At 31.3% G+C, this 20776-nt stretch overlaps 1 protein-coding gene across 1 annotated transcript; it reads left to right on the top strand.

Moving 5' to 3' along the window:
• Positions 1-15021: 15021 nt before the first annotated feature.
• Positions 15022-20574, top strand: LOC139844702 (uncharacterized). The gene is made up of 7 exons (XM_071834923.1): positions 15022-15359; positions 15480-15613; positions 17009-17061; positions 17149-18110; positions 19117-19194; positions 19701-19763; positions 20164-20574. Exons 1-7 carry the CDS (start codon positions 15306-15308, stop codon positions 20221-20223), a joined length of 1404 nt encoding a protein of 467 aa, XP_071691024.1. The 5' UTR covers positions 15022-15305; the 3' UTR covers positions 20224-20574.
• Positions 20575-20776: the final 202 nt, after the last annotated feature.

Raw genomic sequence — 20776 nt, 5'->3', positions numbered from 1 at the left:
ATATATATATATATATATATATATATATATATATATATATATATATATATTATAAATATAGTTGTTAAAAATATAGTACGTATCACTAGCTCCCTGTGGAATGAACCGGACTTACTAAAAACTACACTACTCTATGATTAGGTACACTGCCTATAAGTGTTGTAGCAAGGTTTAAGTATATCCCATTCAATAAATAAATAAATAAAACTTGTGTAAATTTAATAGTATTTCGCAATAAAAGTATAAATATTTCGTATACACCTCGCATAACATCAGTAGTACAAATCTTCCATACTCGGCCTATCAAAATCATGACATTCATATATCTTAGAAAAGTGCGTAAAAGCACCTTCTTTGATATCATGAGGTTCTTCGTTCCAAATCCCGTTGATCGATATTCCTCTAATATTGTTTTTGGTGTGTGACGACCCGGAAATTTCCGACCAAATTTAAACCTAACCTTTATATGTTTCCGACACGATAAGCAGAATTTGTAATGTTAAATCTCAAAAAGTTTGGCACTACATTCATGTAATCAATTACCCTTTGACCGTGTTCGACGATTCACGAACAATTATGTGTATATAGAGATATGTATATATAATATATATATAACTGAAAACATTAAGAAAGTATTAGATATATATGATACTTTACATGAACGTATTTGTTTCGATATATTTATCGACAGAATTAAGAGATAATATCAAATGATTGAATTATCAGATACATTATGATATGATTACGGGCCAATGTTATGAGGTCCACTGTGATTTAAGAAATCTATTCTTTTTGACAATATTCGGAAAATGGTAAAGTGATCTATAAGTAAGAACGTGGAGTGTAAATAACTTAGATGTTGGATATCGACAAGTTAAGTAACTCGACATTTTTCATTAAGATGATTTCATACGTTTATTAAACCTTTGGACTTTATCCCATGCTTCACCAACAGACTGTAATTTAAAAACTTGAAACCTATTATGAATATATATAATTCTACATTTCTAAAATATTTTATGATATAACGATTTAAATTAATATTAAATATATTTATACGCATATTATACGTACATAATTTTATACTTTTACTATACTTTAACTTTAACTTTACTTTACTTTTACTTTACTTTTACTTTACTTTAACTTTAATAATTTACTTTAATAATTCACTTTAATAATTCATACTTTAATAATTCACTTTAATAATTCATACTTTAATAATTCACTTTAATAATTCATACTTTAATAATTCACTTTAATAATTCATACTTTAATAATTTACTTTAATAATTCATACTTTAATAATTCACTTGAATAATTCAAAAATATATTATAAATAGAATTCAATAGGTTTCATTATTTCATAGAAACTTGAAAATATATTTCTCTAAACTCTCTCAATCGAATTACATATATATATTTACTTAGTATTATTTCAAGATATTATTAGTATACATAAAATACTACGACGGAGTTATATTCAGACGATTTCAAAATAAGTTTTCAAACGGAATAGAGCTAAGGAAATTATGGGTTATAGCTATGGAGGTTATGGGTATTGTTCGAGGGTATTGCTCGTGAGGTCAACCTAACGTTTATCATTTTCGTTGCGTCTACGTACTTTCCTGCAATATTGAATCACAATATTGATATGTGAGCATTCATATCTTATCTTTTATATATTAATATTGTATCCCTGACTAGTGCTCGAGTATATATGATTATGCATGTTTGTATGCTTAGTTTCGTCGTTAAATAGTTTATGATAAATCACGAATTTGATACATATGCTACTGAGATAAGGTATATGATATGCATGTCGTTGAAAAGCTAAAGAAAAATTAATAACTTTTCATTTAGAAATCGTGTGGGTTCGATGAACGGATTAAAAGATATGGTCAACTGAATTATTATTAATTTTAATATTATTATTAAAACGATTATTATAATTATTATCAGTTGATGTTATTACTAAAATTATCTTTATTACTAAAAATTAATATTTTTATTGAAACTATCATTTTATTATTTTTATCATTATTATTATTATCAATATTATTTTATCAAATAAATATGCGTACAAAGATATTTTTACCACACGTAATATAATTACATTAATAATACATACCACTATATTTTTATGATATTAAGTGAATTTTATAAATTTTATTACTTGAGATATATAAAAGTATATTTTTATCATATATGAATTTAAATATAAATTTTTATTTATTATAATAAGATCTGATAAATATATTTAAATATATAAAACGACTATATATAAGTTATATAATAAACATGTATAGATTTTGGAAGTCATTTTGGGTCAAGTTGACTTTTGTTGACTTTTGCATGTCGGTCTCGAGCATTAGGATTGTGATACACTACGACTTGACCTAAATTGTTAGACAGATATTGACCAACATATAAATATATATACTTAATATAGGTTCGTGAATCCGAGACAAACCCTGCACTTGTTCAGTGCCGTCATATTCATAATTGCTACGAAATACAGTATTGTGAGTTTCATTACTCCCTTTTTATATATATTTTTGGGCAAAGAATACATGCACTGTTTTATAATTGTTTTACGAAATGGACACAAGTACTAAAAACATATTCTACGTTGAGTTGTACCACTTTGCATATTTTTCCCTAATAGCTTGGTAACTACCATTTACATGCGGTATTGTAAACGCGAATCCTGTTGATAGATCTATCGGGCCTGACAACCCCAACCGGACTGGACGACCAGTATTCAACGGTTGCACAGTACTTCGTTTCAGTGACTACACTTGGTACAGTGTAGTGAGATTTCATAATAAAGGGAATATGCGACGTTGATTAAATGTTAAGTATGGTTACCAAGTGCTCAACCACTTAGAATATTTTTATTAAAACGTTTATGTATATGAAATCTTGTGGTCTATTACTATTACGAAAATGATTGATTATGATAAACTAATGAACTCACCAACCTTTTGGTTGACACTTTAAAGCATGTTTATTCTCAGGTATTAAAGAAATCTTCCGTTGTGCATTAGCTCATTTTAAGGATATTACTTGGAGTCATTCATGACATACTTTGAAAGACGTTGCATTCGAGTCGTTGAGTTCATCAAGATTAATATTAAGTCAATTATAGTTGGATGTAATATGAAATGGTATGCATGCCGTCAATTTTATATGTAAAGCAAGTTCGTCTTTTAAAAACGAATGCAATGTTTGTAAAACGTATCATATAGAGGTCAAATACCTCGCGATGTAATCAACTATTGTGAATCGTTTATAATGTATATGAATGGGTCCTTTCAGTTAGTATCAGAGCGGTGGTCTTAGCGAACTAGGTCTTGCATTAGTGTGTCTAACTGATAGTTGTTAAGATGCATTAGTGAGTCTGGACTTCGACCGTGTCTGCATGTCAAAAAGTTTGCTTATCAATTCTAGTCAGAAATCATCTACTTATCATCCTTAGGAAATTACCTGCTTATCATCTTAAGTCTAGACGCGTTTTCCTGCATTTATTGCATAATAGTGTATAGACGGATTCTTATCTTAGCATATCTATTACTGTGAACTTTGACTGACATCTTTTCAAAGATTCTCCGTAATTTACGGAATTTTTGTATTATATATACATATACAAATTATGTAATTGAAGAATACCAAATCTAAATTCTACAATCTATTTCATACCAAAAATTCTTTCCCTGATCCTACGAGATGGATCCCTCAACCAGTTCGAATTCCTCAGATTCCGACAGCTATTCCGATATGGATATCTACCTGAGCTCCGAAAGTAGCATCACCGAAATGGATCAACCAATTTCCCATCATCTATTTAGGATGAATTGGGGATGGGTTCGTAGTCAACTCAACCATTGGAGATTAGAAGAAGGTAATCCCTTCCATCCACCACATTGCCCTCTTGGCGATGAACCTGAAGCACTTACCGGCGAACCTGTTCGAGACACCATTTTCTCACTCATTGCTAGAGTATCTCGTCATGATTATATACTATCCCATATTGCGAATCTTATTCATCCGCTCGTTCCAACCGCCAATCATCCCTGTGTACTAGCAGAAATTAACGAACTTCGCACCCGAGTAGTGGCTTTGGAACACATGGTGCAAGGATTACAAACACCATCAGCAGTACCAGCAGCATAACCAATACCGCCAGTAACATCCACATTGCAAGCCTCAATACCACAAGCTTCAGCAACATCACCAGCAGTTACCGGCAGTATCATCAGCATCAACAATATCGTCAGCACCACCATCACCGTCAGTACTGTCAGCATCATCAGCACTAGCAGCTCCTATAACATCACAAGTTCCGTCAGTTCAAGAATCGCCGTGGACGTCATCATTGATCAACAACGAGTATTTTGTATCAACGAGTTATGAAGTATTAACTCATTCTTCTGAAGAAATTATATATATATATATATTTTATATATATGAATGCTGAAACTATAAAAATCTTTCGTACTAAGCTATTGAATATGAATTGAAAAAGGGTAGATACTACTCAGTTAAATTCATATTACTAATATGCTATGATGTACATCCTTCGTTAACAACCTAACCATCGTAACTACAATCTTTGATTCAATTAAATGAATTCGGTTTCATAATAAACCAAGTGTATCATTCAATAACATGTTTGATTTTACACTTTCATCTTCAATGTACTCGAAACTTACTGGAAAACAACATTCGTATCTTGTGAAGTTAGCAAGAGTTCTATGAGCATCAGCATAATTCACTAAGAAAATATCTATAAGAATAAATATTGAAGTATTGATTACATTAGCGAAATACTCCGCGAAGATTATGTAATCTCTAATGTTTTAGAGATTATTCTTTACTAATCCAAGCCGAAAATCAAATGAGCTTAATATGATATTAACTCATTAAATCTGTATTACATCTGAAGAAAATATACATACATATATTTTCATAAAGACTGTAATGAAAAATTCTTGTTCAAAATATTATTTGTGACATTTTTTTTAACGGGTAGGTAATACCCGAGAGATATATAAATGCACAATTAATATATTACATTCTTCGATTCTAATTCAGTAAATCATCAACTATACTCCCTATTTTCACAACAGTATACCTTCTTTTAGAAGAAATCAAAACAACCATACTCATTCAAATTCAATCACCTATTCTGATTTTTGAAATCTCAGAATGCAACTCGAGATATAAGCAAAACCATCACTCTTAGATCCTTACATTTTTTCAAAGCTATACTTTGACTTCAAAACTGTGATAGAACATCACTTTTAATTGTAACACTCAAAAGGATACGAGAATCAATTGAGATTTATGACGAATTTATCCTTTGGATATTGACAATGACAAGCTGCATTTAAAACGCTTCGAAATTTTGGAAGACACTTCAAATAAGGAACAATCGAGATGATGATCCAATCACACATTACCCGAAGTCTTGTACCTGAAAAACTCTCGAACCCAAAGTCATAGTTTAACACGTACTCGCGTTGAATTCTTTAGCATTTATTAGCAAAAACAACCTTACGATTCTTTTCAAAGTAGCCAGTTTTGTCACAGCTCCAACAAGTCAACTTCGACTTTTCAGTAAAACTAATTTTATTATAACTTCAATAGATACGCTGCCCTTTCACCATCATTACTGGGGAACCTTTCATATCTCACCACATTAGCAGTAAACTTATCAACAACTTCATTAACCTTCGACTTAAACCTCTCCGAAAAGTCACTATACTTATTCATTGAAACTCCATCTCTTACTCATCCGCATCTTGCAACAAGAATTGCCATACCAATTACTGAAAATCAGCAATCAGTATTTTGAAATCTCGCAGCGTTTCTACTTCAATAATTATATATACATATAACGTCTATCTCCTAAACTTACACACTTCGAATGTGAAGTTTCTGAAAAACATCTCAAACTGTGAATTAGTTCTCGAAATGCTAATGAAGTAGCATAAACTGTAAACGACTTTAACAGTCAAAAGTTTGATGAAAAAGAATAATGTGTTGGTAAAGCCCAGAAAAAGAGAAGAGTTGGTACTGAACAATGGATTGAGCAGACTGTGAAGGAGACCAAGGACAAATACAAGGACCAAAGTCTATATTTAAAGAATCTTGATGATTCTGTTTCTGACGAAGTCATTAACGAATACCTTGCTCCTGACTCTAAACCTTTGCGGACCTTATTCTTCATCATCATCTTATCTTAAATATTATAAGATATCTTCGTATCTCTCATTATACATATTCTCCATATTTCTGGAGATATTTTCACAACTATTCTTATCTGAGATCATTTATATCTCCATAATATCTGCAACATAAAAGAAACTGTGTTGGTTTCTAAATTCTGAAAAAAATTCAAATATGAATGTTTTGAAGTAGTGTTGGGAACTGAAGCATGAGTTAGTATAATATAATGACACTTGATCAACGTGATTATATTACAGTAATTCATGCTGAGTTTCTAATGGAACGTGATGATTCACAGAACATACCGTCATCATGTGCCATTTACACGACTCTTACATTCTAACAAATCTCCAAACATATTAAGAACATATCTTCTTGATAGTTCTATCTTTCCGGATATTCTGGTAATTTGCCAAATCAAGATCGTACCATTACGATTTCCTTCTTAGAACATTAACTATGTTCATCCAAAACTTCATACCTACTAATTCTGGACCATTATTCGCTTGACTTAAAGCCGGGAAGAGACAACAAAAGTATGAAACTCCGAAATGTAAGGGAAAATATAAAGTCCAATAACAACACATAAATTACAAACCGTGTATATCAATGTTTATCGCAACATAAAGATACGGGAGAATTAAAAACACTATAACCCCAAGGGCGAAGTAGAAGAAAACAGATTCCTCCGGTGGAAGTTGGAAAAGGAGAATGATTGTTGCGATAGTAAGAATAAGGACAAGGATTAGAACTGGATTAAGCATTTTCGCAATCTTTTGAAATTAGAATTGAGTATAGAAGTGGTAAAAACTAATGGAATGGAAAAGGTAAATATATAAGGGAAATATCAGACGTAGTAATCGGAACAGATCATCACATTTAATTAAAGAGATCCTAATTTCCTTAAATCTCAAAGAAACAGATCTTATAGATTTCCAAGATTTTTTTTTTGAATCCCTTGAATTCCGGAATTCAACCATGACTACGTCAAAAATTATGACGAAACTTATTTTCCTAATTCCACTATTTTGTGATAACTTCACTCATACGCTTCGAGTAATCGGATCATTTTATCCATATTACTCTATGGTAATAAAATCCTATCTATCAACACATATCCGTCATGAAAACATTTTTATGGTTAGCCATGACGACCTCGATCAAATTTCGGGACGAAATTTCTTTAACGGGTAGGTACTGTGACGACCCGGAAATTTCCGACCAAATTTAAACCTAACCTTTATATGTTTCCGACACGATAAGCAGAATTTGTAATGTTGAATCTCAAAAAGTTTGGCACTACATTCATGTAATCAATTACCCTTTGACCGTGTTCGACGATTCACGAACAATTATGTGTATATAGATATGTATATATAATATATAATAACTGAAAACATTAACAAAGTATTAGATATATATCATACTTTACATGAACGTATTTGTTTCGATATATTTATCGACAGAATTAAGAGATAATATCAAATGATTGAATTATCAGATACATTATGATATGATTACGGGCCAATGTTATGAGGTCCACTGTGATTTAAGAAATCTATTCTTTTTGACAATATTCGGAAAATGGTAAAGTGATCTATAAGTAAGAAAGTGGAGTGTAAATAACTTAGATGTTGGATATCGACAAGTTAAGTAACTCAACATTTTTCATTAAGATGATTTCATACATTTATTAAACCTTTGGACTTTATCCCATGCTTCACCAACAGACTGTAATTTAAAAACTTGAAACCTATTATGAATATATATAATTCTACTTTTCTAAAATATTTTATGATATAACGATTTAAATTAATATTAAATATATTTATACGCATATTATACGTACATAATTTTATACTTTTACTATACTTTAACTTTACTTTACTTTTACTTTACTTTTACTTTACTTTAACTTTAATAATTTACTTTAATAATTCACTTTAATAATTCATTTTAATAATTCACTTTAATAATTGATACTTTAATAATTCACTTTAATAATTCATACTTTAATAATTTACTTTAATAATTCATACTTTAATAATTCACTTTAATAATTCATACTTTAATAATTTACTTTAATAATTCATACTTTAATAATTCACTTTAATAATTCAAAAATATATTATAAATAGAATTCAATAGGTTTCATTATTTCATAGAAACTTGAAAATATATTTCTCTAAACTCTCTCAATCGAATTACATATATATATATTTACTTAGTATTATTTCAAGATATTATTAGTATACATAAAATACTACGACGGATTTATATTCAGACGATTTCAAAATAAGTTTTCAAACGGAATAGAGCTAAGGAAATTATGGGTTATAGCTATGGAGGTTATGGGTATTGTTCGAGGGTATTGCTCGTGAGGTCAACCTAACGTTTATCATTTTCGTTGCGTCTACGTACTTTCCTGCAATATTGAATCACAATATTGATATGTGAGCATTCATATCTTATCTTTTATATATTAATATTGTATCCCTGACTAGTGCTCGAGTATATATGATTATGCATGTTTGTATGCTTAGTTTCGTCGTTAAATAGTTTATGATAAATCACGAATTTGATACATATGCTACTGAGATAAGGTATATGATATGCATGTCGTTGAAAAGCTAAAGAAAAATTAATAACTTTTCATTTAGAAATCGTGTGGGTTCGATGAACGGATTAAAAGATATGGTCAACTGAATTATTATTAATTTTAATATTATTATTAAAACGATTATTATAATTATTATCAGTTGATGTTATTACTAAAATTATCTTTATTACTAAAAATTAATATTTTTATTGAAACTATCATTTTATTATTTTTATCATTATTATTATTATCAATATTATTTTATCAAATAAATATGCGTACAAAGATATTTTTACCACACGTAATATAATTACATTAATAATACATACCACTATATTTTTATGATATTAAGTGAATTTTATAAATTTTATTACTTGAGAAATATAAAAGTATATTTTTATCATATATGAATTTAAATATAAATTTTTATTTATTATAATAAGATCTGATAAATATATTTAAATATATAAAACGACTATATATAAGTTATATAATAAACATGTATAGATTTTGGAAGTCATTTTGGGCCAAGTTGACTTTTGTTGACTTTTGCATGTCGGTCTCGAGCATTAGGATTGTGATACACTACGACTTGACCTAAATTGTTAGACAGATATTGACCAACATATAAATATATATACTTAATATAGGTTCGTAAATCCGAGACAAACCCTGCACTTGTTCAGTGCCGTCATATACATAATTGCTACGAAATACAGTATTGTGAGTTTCATTACTCCCTTTTTATATATATTTTTGGGCTGAGAATACATGCACTGTTTTATAATTGTTTTACGAAATGGACACAAGTACTAAAAACATATTCTACGTTGAGTTGTACCACTTTGCATATTTTTCCCTAATAGCTTGGTAACTACCATTTACATGCGGTATTGTAAACGCGAATCCTGTTGATAGATCTATCGGGCCTGACAACCCCAACCGGACTGGACGACCAGTATTCAACGGTTGCACAGTACTTCGTTTCAGTGACTACACTTGGTACAGTGTAGTGAGATTTCATAATAAAGGGAATATGCGACGTTGATTAAATGTTAAGTAAGGTTACCAAGTGCTCAACCACTTAGAATATTTTTATTAAAACGTTTATGTATATGAAATCTTGTGGTCTATTACTATTACGAAAATGATTGATTATGATAAACTAATGAACTCACCAACCTTTTGGTTGACACTTTAAAGCATGTTTATTCTCAGGTATTAAAGAAATCTTCCGTTGTGCATTAGCTCATTTTAAGGATATTACTTGGAATCATTCATGACATACTTTGAAAGACGTTGCATTCGAGTCGTTGAGTTCATCAAGATTAATATTAAGTCAATTATAGTTAGATGTAATATGAAATGGTATGCATGCCGTCAATTTTAGATGTAAAAAAAGTTTGTCTTTTAAAAACGAATGCAATGTTTGTAAAACGTATCATATAGAGGTCAAATACCTCGTGATGTAATCAACTATTGTGAATCGTTTATAATGTATATGAACGGGTCCTTTCATGGTGTAACCTGTACGAATAAAGGAATGAAAGTATTTAAAGTTTTCATCACCCTCAAGAATCCACTTAACCCTTACCTTTTGTTTCAACATGTTTGTCTTTATTTTTTCGTTATCCAACCACTTTTTCCTCGCCTCTTTCCACATTTCTCTTTCACTTTCTGTTAAAGACCCGCCTTCTACTTTTTATTCTAACTTATTTGCAATCTCCTTGAATGTATGTATGTCACCATCTATTTGGTTAAAAATGGCGCTACACTTATTTTTCAACAATAGTTTTAATCTTTTGAGTTTTATTCGAAAAATGGAATCTTTTCTCTTCGCATTTGTAACGGGCTCGTTCCAAGAAGCAGTTATCATTTTCTCGATGTTATCAAAGTATATTTAATATTATCAAAACGTTTTATGACTAAGTTAATATTATATTTTATCACTTTTTAAATTATATATATTTATATCTTTATTTAAAAATATGAATTTGTACATATTATATATAATTGAAATATTTATTTAATAATATAATATTTTAGTTTTTCAAAAGCAATTATATTTCAAGGTTCGTTTATAATCGTTTAAATAATTGGTGTAATTATTAACAAAGTATTAAAACCTTGGATTACACGCAATCGATAACATGGTGTAATCATTAAACAAAGTATTAAAACCTTGTTACAGTTCGAATCCCTAATTAGTTGGAATATTTGACTTCGGGAATAAGGTTAATTTGACGAGCATTTTATAATTATGACCGATGGACTATTATGGACAAAAACCAAATAGGTATCAAATAATCCAGGATAAAGGACAATTAACCCAGGGTAATAAATTAAAATCAAAACGTCAAACATCATGATTACGGAAGTTTAAATAAGCATAATACTTTTATTTCATATTTCATCGTACCTTTATTTACTGTCATTTTAATTACTGCAATTTACTTTATCGCAATTTAAATTCTGCCATTTATATTATCGTCATTTATCTTTACGCTTAAAATATAAAATCGACAAACCGGTCATTAAACGGTAAACCCCCCCCCCCTTTTATATAATATTATTACTACTTATATATATATATATATATATATATATATATATATATATATATATATATATATATATATATATATATATATATATATATTATATTATATTATATAGTTGTTAAAAATATAGTACGTATCACTAGCTCCCTGTGGAACGAACCAGACTTACTAAAAACTACACTACTCTACGATTAGGTACACTGCCTATAAGTGTTGTAGCAAGGTTTAAGTATATCCCATTCAATAAATAAATAAATAAATTTGTGTAAATTTAATAGTATTTCGCAATAAAAATATAAATATTTCGTATACACCTCGCATAACATCAGTAGTACAAATCTTCCATACTCGGCCTATCACAATCATGACATTCATATATCTTAGAAAAGTGTGTAAAAGCACCTTCTTTGATATCATGAGGTTCTTCTTTCCAAATCCTGTTGATCGATATTCCTCTAATATTGTTTTTGGTGTAACCTGTACGAATAAAGGAATGAAAGTACTTAAAGTTTTCATCACCCTCAAGAATCCACTTAACCCTTGCCTTTTGTTTCAGCATGTTTGTCTTTATTTTTTCGTTATCCAACCACTTTTTCCTCGCCTCTTTCCACATTTCTCTTTCACTTTCTTGTTAAAGATCCGCCTTCTGCTTTTGATTCTAACTTATTTGCAATCTCCTTGAATGTATGTATGTCGCCATCTATTTGGTTAAAAATGGCGCTACACTTATTTTTCAACAACAGTTTTAATCTTTTGAGTTTTATTCGAAAAATGGAATCTTTTCTCTTCGCATTTGTAACGGGCTCGTTCCAAGAATCAGTTATCATTTTCTCGATGTTATCAAAGTATATTTAATATTATCAAAACATTTTATGACTAAGTTAATATTATATTTTATCACTTTTTAAATTATATATATTTATATCTTTATTTAAAAATATGAATTTGTACATATTATATATAATTGAAATATTTATTTAATAATATAATATTTTAGTTTTTCAAAAACAATTATATTTCAAGGTTTGTTTATAATCGTTTAAATAATAGAAAATATTATGTCGTACCACGTTTACGTTTAATATATATATATATATATATATATATATATATATATATATATATATGTATGTAATTTATAATATAATGCTTTAATTAAATTCTTCTAATTCTATATAAATAATTTACTTTTATAAACAACAGGTTTTAATAACTTAGTTCTTGAAATTGTTTCCATACGTTTGAAACTAAATCAAATAATATTATAAAGTTTAGTTTTCCAAAACTACTTATATTCAAAGTCATTTTATTAAAAGGTTTTAATAATAGAAATTGTTATATCATGAAACGTTTTCATTTAGTAAAGTAAAATTACATAATATGTAAGTCCTAATGGTTTCTAGTTTTTTACTTACAGTTTATTCGTGAATCGTAGGGTTAAGTCCAATAGATAATTAGACGTATGAAATCATCTTAATGCATACGTCAAATGGGTTTATCTTGTCGACAGCCATTAACCTAATTATTTACTCTACATGATTTCACCTTTTACATTAGATATTATAACAGCTAAATGATTAACTTATCAAGAGTCACGAAAAAATTATTGTAAAGCATGCTTTGAAAATTTAAGCAGGAATCACCACTAACTTTTGTCTAACTCTCGTTATTTGACACTTTGTTCTCACTTATAGATTGCTTTATCAATTATTCCGAATACCGTTAAAATGAAACGATTTCTCAAATCAACGTGGACCTCACAATAGAGACCCGTAACCACCTCATAATGTATCTAATAATTCAATCATTTGATATTATCTTTTTAATTTCGTCGATAAATATATTAAACGTGTATTGAAACAATATGTTCATGTAAAATATTATACATCTAATACTTTGTTAACGTTTTCAATTAATATAACTATATGTTATATATACATATCTATATACACATAAATGTTCGTGAATCGTCGAGCACAGTCAAAGGGTAATTGATTACATGAATATAATTCCAAAATTTTTGAGACTCAACATTACAGACTTTGCTTATCGTGTCGGAATTATATAAAGATTAAATTTGGTTGGAAATTTCCGGGTCGTCACATTCAGTAATTTTAATAACGCCAGAAACCCTAATACGAAAACAGAAGGAGTGTCGAGTACCAAAAAAAAAATAATCGCTAAAAACACTAAAAAAAATGGTCAGAGACGATTGAGGCCAACAGTGGTCACGCCGGACTCGGTACGCTGACGATGAAATCGGTGGTGCTAGAGAGTGACGTCGTGGTTATGACGATGGAGACGTGAGTGTATAACTATAGGCATGTGAATGGAAGGATCGAGAGATGTTAGTGTGTAAACCACCACCACTTCCAACAACAATAGACCCAATCCTACATGAGTAGGGTATGGGGGAGGTGAGACCTAGAAAATACTTCGTCTATCATGGAATAAAGAGAAGTGATTTCTCAACTCCGAGTGAAACACTCAAAGAGTAGAGAAGGTCCTCCCTCTCATTGTTCGACAGATAAAGAAATTGCTTCTAAAAGGAACTCCGGCCAAAAAGTAATATATATACACTCAAAGAGTAGAGAAGGTCCTCCCTAAACCCTAATTTCTAAACTCTAATAGCTAAACCCTAATTTTTAACCCCTAATTTCTAAACCCTAATTTTGAAACCCTAAAAAAAACTCAGAAACAAAACATTCATTGCAATGAATGTTATCATTTATTTCTTCGAGCGATTCCCGCCAAAATAATAACATTTATCACGAAATGTCATTTTTAAAGCTTCATATTTTCATGTGATCTTAATGCCTAAAAACACTATATATATATAAAATTACTTCCCCTCAAAAAAATGCTTCACTCTTGATTAAAACACTTTATATATACATATAAAATAACAAAGAAAAAATAAAATAAAAAAAGACGTCATGAAAATGGTAGAATCAAATTTTCATGAATTTTAGATTATGTATGAAATTTAATGTAGACTTTAAGCAGCTGTTAAGTCGTCAATAAATCGACGCTCGGTGTGTAAACCCTAACCAATAAATATCTAAAAGTTGCGAAAAGACGAAAATACCATGAGGCAATTATATATACGTGTGTACAATAAATTCAAGGGTTCTATTGGTGTAATTATAACACCCTCGGTGTGTAAACCCTAACCAATAAATATCTAAAAGTGCGAAAAAGCAAAAATAACCTTGAGACAATTTAATATAGGTGTGAACAGTATGTTCAAGGGTTTCAATTGATGTAATTATAATTATAAGTTTATAATAATCAAATTTAAAAAGCAAAACAGGTTGACAGTAGAAACCGTGCACGTCAACCAATCAAGTGTGTTGTTAGTGGCACAAACAATACGGAAATTAGAATGTTGAGTAATAATAATTGTAATAATTAAATTAATAATCACATTAATTTTCTTGGGTTAAAAAAGGAAAATGGTTTCAATAGTAAAAGTCGCCCACCTCAACCAATCAAGCTTATCGTTGTTGGCATAAATAATTGGGGAAGTAGAATATTGAGTAATTATAATTATAATAATTAAATTAAATTAAATTAATAATAATATCGTCGTGATATTGTGTTGGATAATTTTGGGAGTCGGAAAGATTGTTTCGTTCACCGTAATGTTATGCGTTGCACCCGACCCGACCCGACCCGACCTCCTCACGCCCCTTTGATTTCATTCCAAGTCTCGACCCCGATTCTCACAAGATCAAATTCCCCAAATCCTTACTCCCATTTTCAGTAGTATTAGGGTTTTATCAATTCAATTTTCTAATCAATCAATTGTACACGCTACTACTGATATTCATAGAAATGAACACCTAGGGTTTCCATTACATAACCTAATTTTTTATTTCTTTCTCTCCATCTGTCGAAAATTACAAGTTATGGCAGATACATCGAGGCCGCAAGTCACAATTACCCTAGGTCGCACTGGACAGGTAAACAAATCTTATTCTAGCCTCAATAAACCGATTAATGCTATTTTTTTTCTTCAGGTTGTTAGTTTTATAATTATCTGATTCTGCTGTGTTATCTCATTTTCGATGTGGTTTGTGTAGGTAGTGAAAAGAGCAGGAGCTTTCATTGAAAGGGATAATGAGGGTTCTGATCCAGCTCCAGTTGTTGGGCGTAAACGACCAGTTAAAGATAGACTAGGAAATAGCATAGATCCTGTGCACTTTGATAACAAAAGGTTTTTTCGATTCTTTGTAATACCTGTTTTTACTTTTGTATATATGTTCATATAGTTCATAGTTAGAAGTTTATTCAGGGTGTGAAACTTGCGCACCGTTTAGCTCACAGAATACAACCATTGGATTCTGTGAGCCAAACGCGGCATTAGTTGTTCAATTGGTAGAGTTACTTATAGATGGTGGAAAGCTTACTGGTTTGAGTTACAAGAACAATCTCCCTGCAAAAGAATTGCAGCAGGAAGTTTGTTTAAAATGGCTTTCATCTCTGACCTTATTTTGAGTGACATACCTTGGTCCCATGCCTACATTAATGCTTGTTGACATTACTTATTTATTTGAACAATGTATGATTGAATAAGTTCATTGTTCTTCAACGATATTAGTCTAATATAAGAGGTGGAAGTCACTTGATTCGATCACTGGCCCGTAAAGTTGCTCGATTTCACTGATTCTATATCAATGACCATCGTATGATATATGGGTGATATTGTTTAACGGTTATCACTTGGGATCTTTTGTCACGTTGAAGAACAAAAAGATATCTAGTGATAACTTAACTTGTATTTCCATGTAGCATTAACTTCATTTGCCTGCTACAAAATGCAAAAGTTTGACTAACTTGTGGATTGCCATTATGCCAAACTGCTTTGCTGACTCACTTAGGTAAATATCTAGGTTATTTTTAATAATGAGAATAAGGTTATTTTGTACGAATATTATTTTCTTAAATACGCTGTAATGATTGTTTTTGGGCAAATAGGCGAGCTTTGCTTAAAACACATATGTTGTGTTCATTAGTATGGGATGTAGGGACTATATGTCCAATTGTCAATAGGCAGCTTCGGATTTACTGAAGGATCACATGTCAACTGTGTTATGACTCTGATGCAGCTGGGCAAAATTTGCAAAATATGTAAAATAATATATACTACGTAATTGAATTATTTTTTTTCGCAAGAAGTTTGATGTTAACATATCTACAGAGTGTACTTTTCCAGAGTTGCTGGTTGAATAAGAGTTCCATTTTTGGGGATCAAAATAGTCACTTCACTCAACACATAGACTTGAACATATAAGATAGTGGTGTGCCACCTATGCCCTGGAAGTCATCTTTGTATAGTTATGGTTAATTTTTTTTTTGACATAGTAGAACTCGAATATTTTAGGTTGGGACATGATATAACTTTGTATAATGTCAGGTTGTGTAAACAATAGTAGCATGCATTACATTTTGTGTAGTGAAATATCTTTTTTCCTCGTGATGGTTTAAACATGCTTCTTATATATCCCGTTTGGTACCAATAGAATCGATTACACTATTCACATGCATGAAGTTTGCATTGCTAATATACTTTATACTTATTATATATTTTTTGCTTTTAATTTATTTTCAGATTGCGTGGAGAAAATGGTAGATGGAATTCAAAGGCTAGTAATTCCGTGGATGGTAATGGGCTTATTCATGATTATTGTTATAATGCTTGGTAAAGTTTCTGTATTAGTCCTAATTTTACTGTCTTTTCTATACTTGAAGATCTTCATCTCAGTAAAGGTGATCTCCGATTTAAAATAATGAAGCGAACACAAAGCGAGGGCCTAAAGAATACTGTTGATCTTCGTGAGATGCTATCACGCAAATCTCGGCAATCAGTTACTAAACCTGTTTCACCCCATAGCATGCCTGAAGTTAGACATGGAAGAGATAGGGAACATGACATCACATCTGATGCAAGAGATGACAGAAGACGTATGCCTCAGCCTAGGGACCCACGACGTTCACCTGAACCAAGAAACGAGAGGCAGAATATGCCCGAGCGCAGGGACAGACAGAACGTAGCCGATCCACGAGACGAGAGACAACGCATGCCTGCGCCACGAGACGAGAGACAACGCATGCCTGCGCCACGAGACGATAGACAACGCATGCAGGTCCCACGTGATGAGAAACAAAACATGTCTATGTTTAGGGATGATGGACACCGTATGTCAGAGTCTAGGGATGATAGACAGATGATGGCAGAAACAAGGGATGGTAGACAGCGTATGCCTGAGTCACTTGAGGTTAGACAACGTATACCCAAAATAACTGATACTAGGCAACGCTATCCCGAACCAGCCAATGGTGGCATGCCAAGTCAATACACTTCCATTAGAACTTCAGAAGGTCCATCCCAATCAGACTACTTAAGAAATTCTTATTCTCCGTGGACTTTGGATCATATTAGGCGTAAATCACCAGACGGGGTTCCGAATACATCAATGACATCACCACCACGAAGGCCTGAAGAACAACAAAGGAGGCCAATAATTAGAGCATATGAAGAACCCAGACCGATGGCGTATACTGGTCGGGATGCTACTGAGATTTCGAGGCCCATCACCTCCACATCGTTTCTGACAAAACCATCTCTCTCTGTTGGGCCAACAAAGCCTGTGGGGCCCTTGGCAGCCCCCCCACTACCACCTGGCAGTAATATGCAAAGACCTCAATATCCAGTTAAGCTACCTGTCTTTTTTTTATACACATTAATATTTTAAATTTTTTTTTTTTTTTTGGAAAAATTGATTTGTTAAGTCTAGACTTAAAATTGTCTTCAATCCTTTTCTCCTTGTACCTGATAATAACTCATTATTTGATTTATTTATTTTTATCCTGTCATAACTGAGTGGTTATTAATTGATATATTTTACATGCTTCTGAGCACGCATATTAGGATATCACAATGATATACATGCAATTCTTATGAAACTAAGCATATTAGTCTAAGTTGTTTATCAGGTGATTTGTCTTAAATCCTTTTAAGGTACTTGATATTATAAGTTGTTGAATTAGACAATTAAATATGTCTTGTGTGTGTGCGCGCGCGTGCGCCCCTTCGATACCATTGAACAAAAGGTTATAATGATCCATATGCTTATGTGGTTATTTTATTGATTTAATCTTATCATGTGTTGACATCTCTATGATTGTTGCAACCAACATGACACGTTGAACATTTGTTCGTAGTTGACTATGCTATTATTTATTAAGCTAAAAGCAATGGCTAACATCTGTTATTTCCTTGGGTTATTGTTGCTACACTGTCAGGATATGGTTAAGGCTAATTTGCATTTGTATATGGTTTTCTATTATTTAGGAATAGGATTGGATAATATGGCATGCGAAATTGTTTGGTGGTGGTACCTTTTTAAAACGTCTATGATTATCTATCCCGTTTTTTAGGCGAATTGCTCATGGGTTAAATTGTGGTCATGTTATATTGTTGTGTAAAATTACAAAAACTGATGTTTCATCCCTGCATGAGCACCATGTTTATCCTGGCTCGCCTCTTTAAAATTTCGTAGAAGTATTTTTGAAGTCATTTTCCTTTTAGGTCATTACATTATTTTCCTTTTCTTTTTTTGCAGCACCTACTATATTTATTTCTGATGTATCTTCGTTTGTTCTGAAGGTTTTTTTTTTTTTTTTTTTTTTTTATCATTAACATTTTTCTTTTTCTAGGTGGAACCTACTACCGTGGAGGGATTTTTGCGTTCATTGGGATTGGAGAAGTATCTGATTTCTTTTAAGGTTGAGGAGGTACTTAGCATTATTAACTCATTATTTTATCTCACGATCGATATTTTTGTATACCTGACCTCAATTTTATATTCAAACATACCATTCAACTTGAAGTCGGGACGTGGCTGTTGAAACAGGCATAGAGTTGGTTTGGTTCTTTATAATAATCACCATGTTATCTAACTTATCTGGGCTTATTTGTAATATTCGTAATTTCTTATTCAACTCTGCATTTCCATACAAGACATTGCATTATGCTAATCTTTCCTCCATTTTTGATTTTTTGCACACTTCTTAAAATGAGCTACTATTGGCTTTTAATGTTTTTACAACCATCACTGTTTCGCGGGGCCAACCTACTTAGTACAGAGTTAGCTGCAACATTTTGGTGGTACTTACTATAAATTATGAACATAATAAATCACTGAAAGTTTAGAATTTTTAGATTCTTACTCTATGTATTACATGCAAAAGCTGAACTTGCATTCTTTATCAAGTAATCTACATTTCGTATTTAATTTTAGGTTGATATGCCTGCGTTGAGCCAGATGGGAGACAACGATCTTAAAGAGATGGGAATACCCATGGTATGTTTTCATTTTGGGCTTGACCGGAAATCATTTCTTCTTCTTTTTAATTCTATTTCTATTATAACAAATATACCTCTATATGATTACACATTGAATATGTAGAGTGTAATTGTCTAATGCTCATGTACCTAGACTTTATATGGGTTTATAATCACCCTCTATATCATACTAGTTAAAAAAAGAATTTAACAGTTGGCCCCGCTTGTTTTTGACTAATTAGGCCAGTGCATCTATCATCTTGACACTCTAGTCGGCTGAGTGCCTTAGAGTGTTGCTAATCTACGACATAAAAGACATTTGCTCAAAAGGGAATTTTATCTTTGCTAGGGTTTTAGTATGCATATGTTAACTTTTTGTCACGAGTAAGTTAAATGTTTAACGTGGCCTGTTGTTTCAGGGGCCTAGGAAAAAGATACTTCTCGCACTGCTTGCACGCGCCAGGAGGCAAGCACGATGAGGACATACTTGATTTACAGAGACCCACTTCTCACATTACTCTTGATAACATATTTTAATCCATGGTTTCTGGTATGATATGATACCCATGTGTTTCATGTTCGTTTGTTGTGAACCTACAATTATTCAACAGTTTTTGAGTAATGCAATTTTATGCAAAGTCAGTGGGTTCTTTTTGAAAAACATTATTCCGGTAAGAAGTGTTGTTGTGAGGACTTCTGCCGGAGATTCTACGTCAGAAGCTGTACTTGAGGGTGATAACACTTGTACATTTATTTAAGGATCGGATGATTGATTTTAATGATTTTACATTTCTAAATATTGCGTAAAACAAGTATTTGCCATTTATATGAAAATATATGCTAGGTTACTATTTCTAAATATTTTTTGGTTTGGGTGGCCAAATAATCTGCTTAGAAGCCTGGGAGGCCCTGGGTTAATAATCTTTATATGTTTTGGTTTCGTGGTTCATTATGTCTAACTGACAGGCTACGGGTCATGGCTCAACATTTAGTTAACCTAACCTCATGGTTATCAGTCTTGTGTAGGTCTTT

This window comes from Rutidosis leptorrhynchoides, chromosome 4, assembly GCF_046630445.1.
Source record: "Rutidosis leptorrhynchoides isolate AG116_Rl617_1_P2 chromosome 4, CSIRO_AGI_Rlap_v1, whole genome shotgun sequence".
NCBI lineage: Eukaryota > Viridiplantae > Streptophyta > Magnoliopsida > Asterales > Asteraceae > Rutidosis > Rutidosis leptorrhynchoides.
This window is presented reverse-complemented; position numbering and strand designations above follow the sequence as displayed.

Bases quoted from the DNA above. Each gene is read 5' to 3' on its own strand.
- LOC139844702 (XM_071834923.1), top strand. From the start codon at position 15,306: ATGGCAGATACATCGAGGCCGCAAGTCACAATTACCCTAGGTCGCACT. The intron at 15,614-17,008 runs GTTTTTTCGATT...ATTTATTTTCAG, and splicing joins GTGCACTTTGATAACAAAAG to ATTGCGTGGAGAAAATGGTA. The intron at 17,062-17,148 runs GTAATGGGCTTA...CTATACTTGAAG, and splicing joins GGCTAGTAATTCCGTGGATG to ATCTTCATCTCAGTAAAGGT.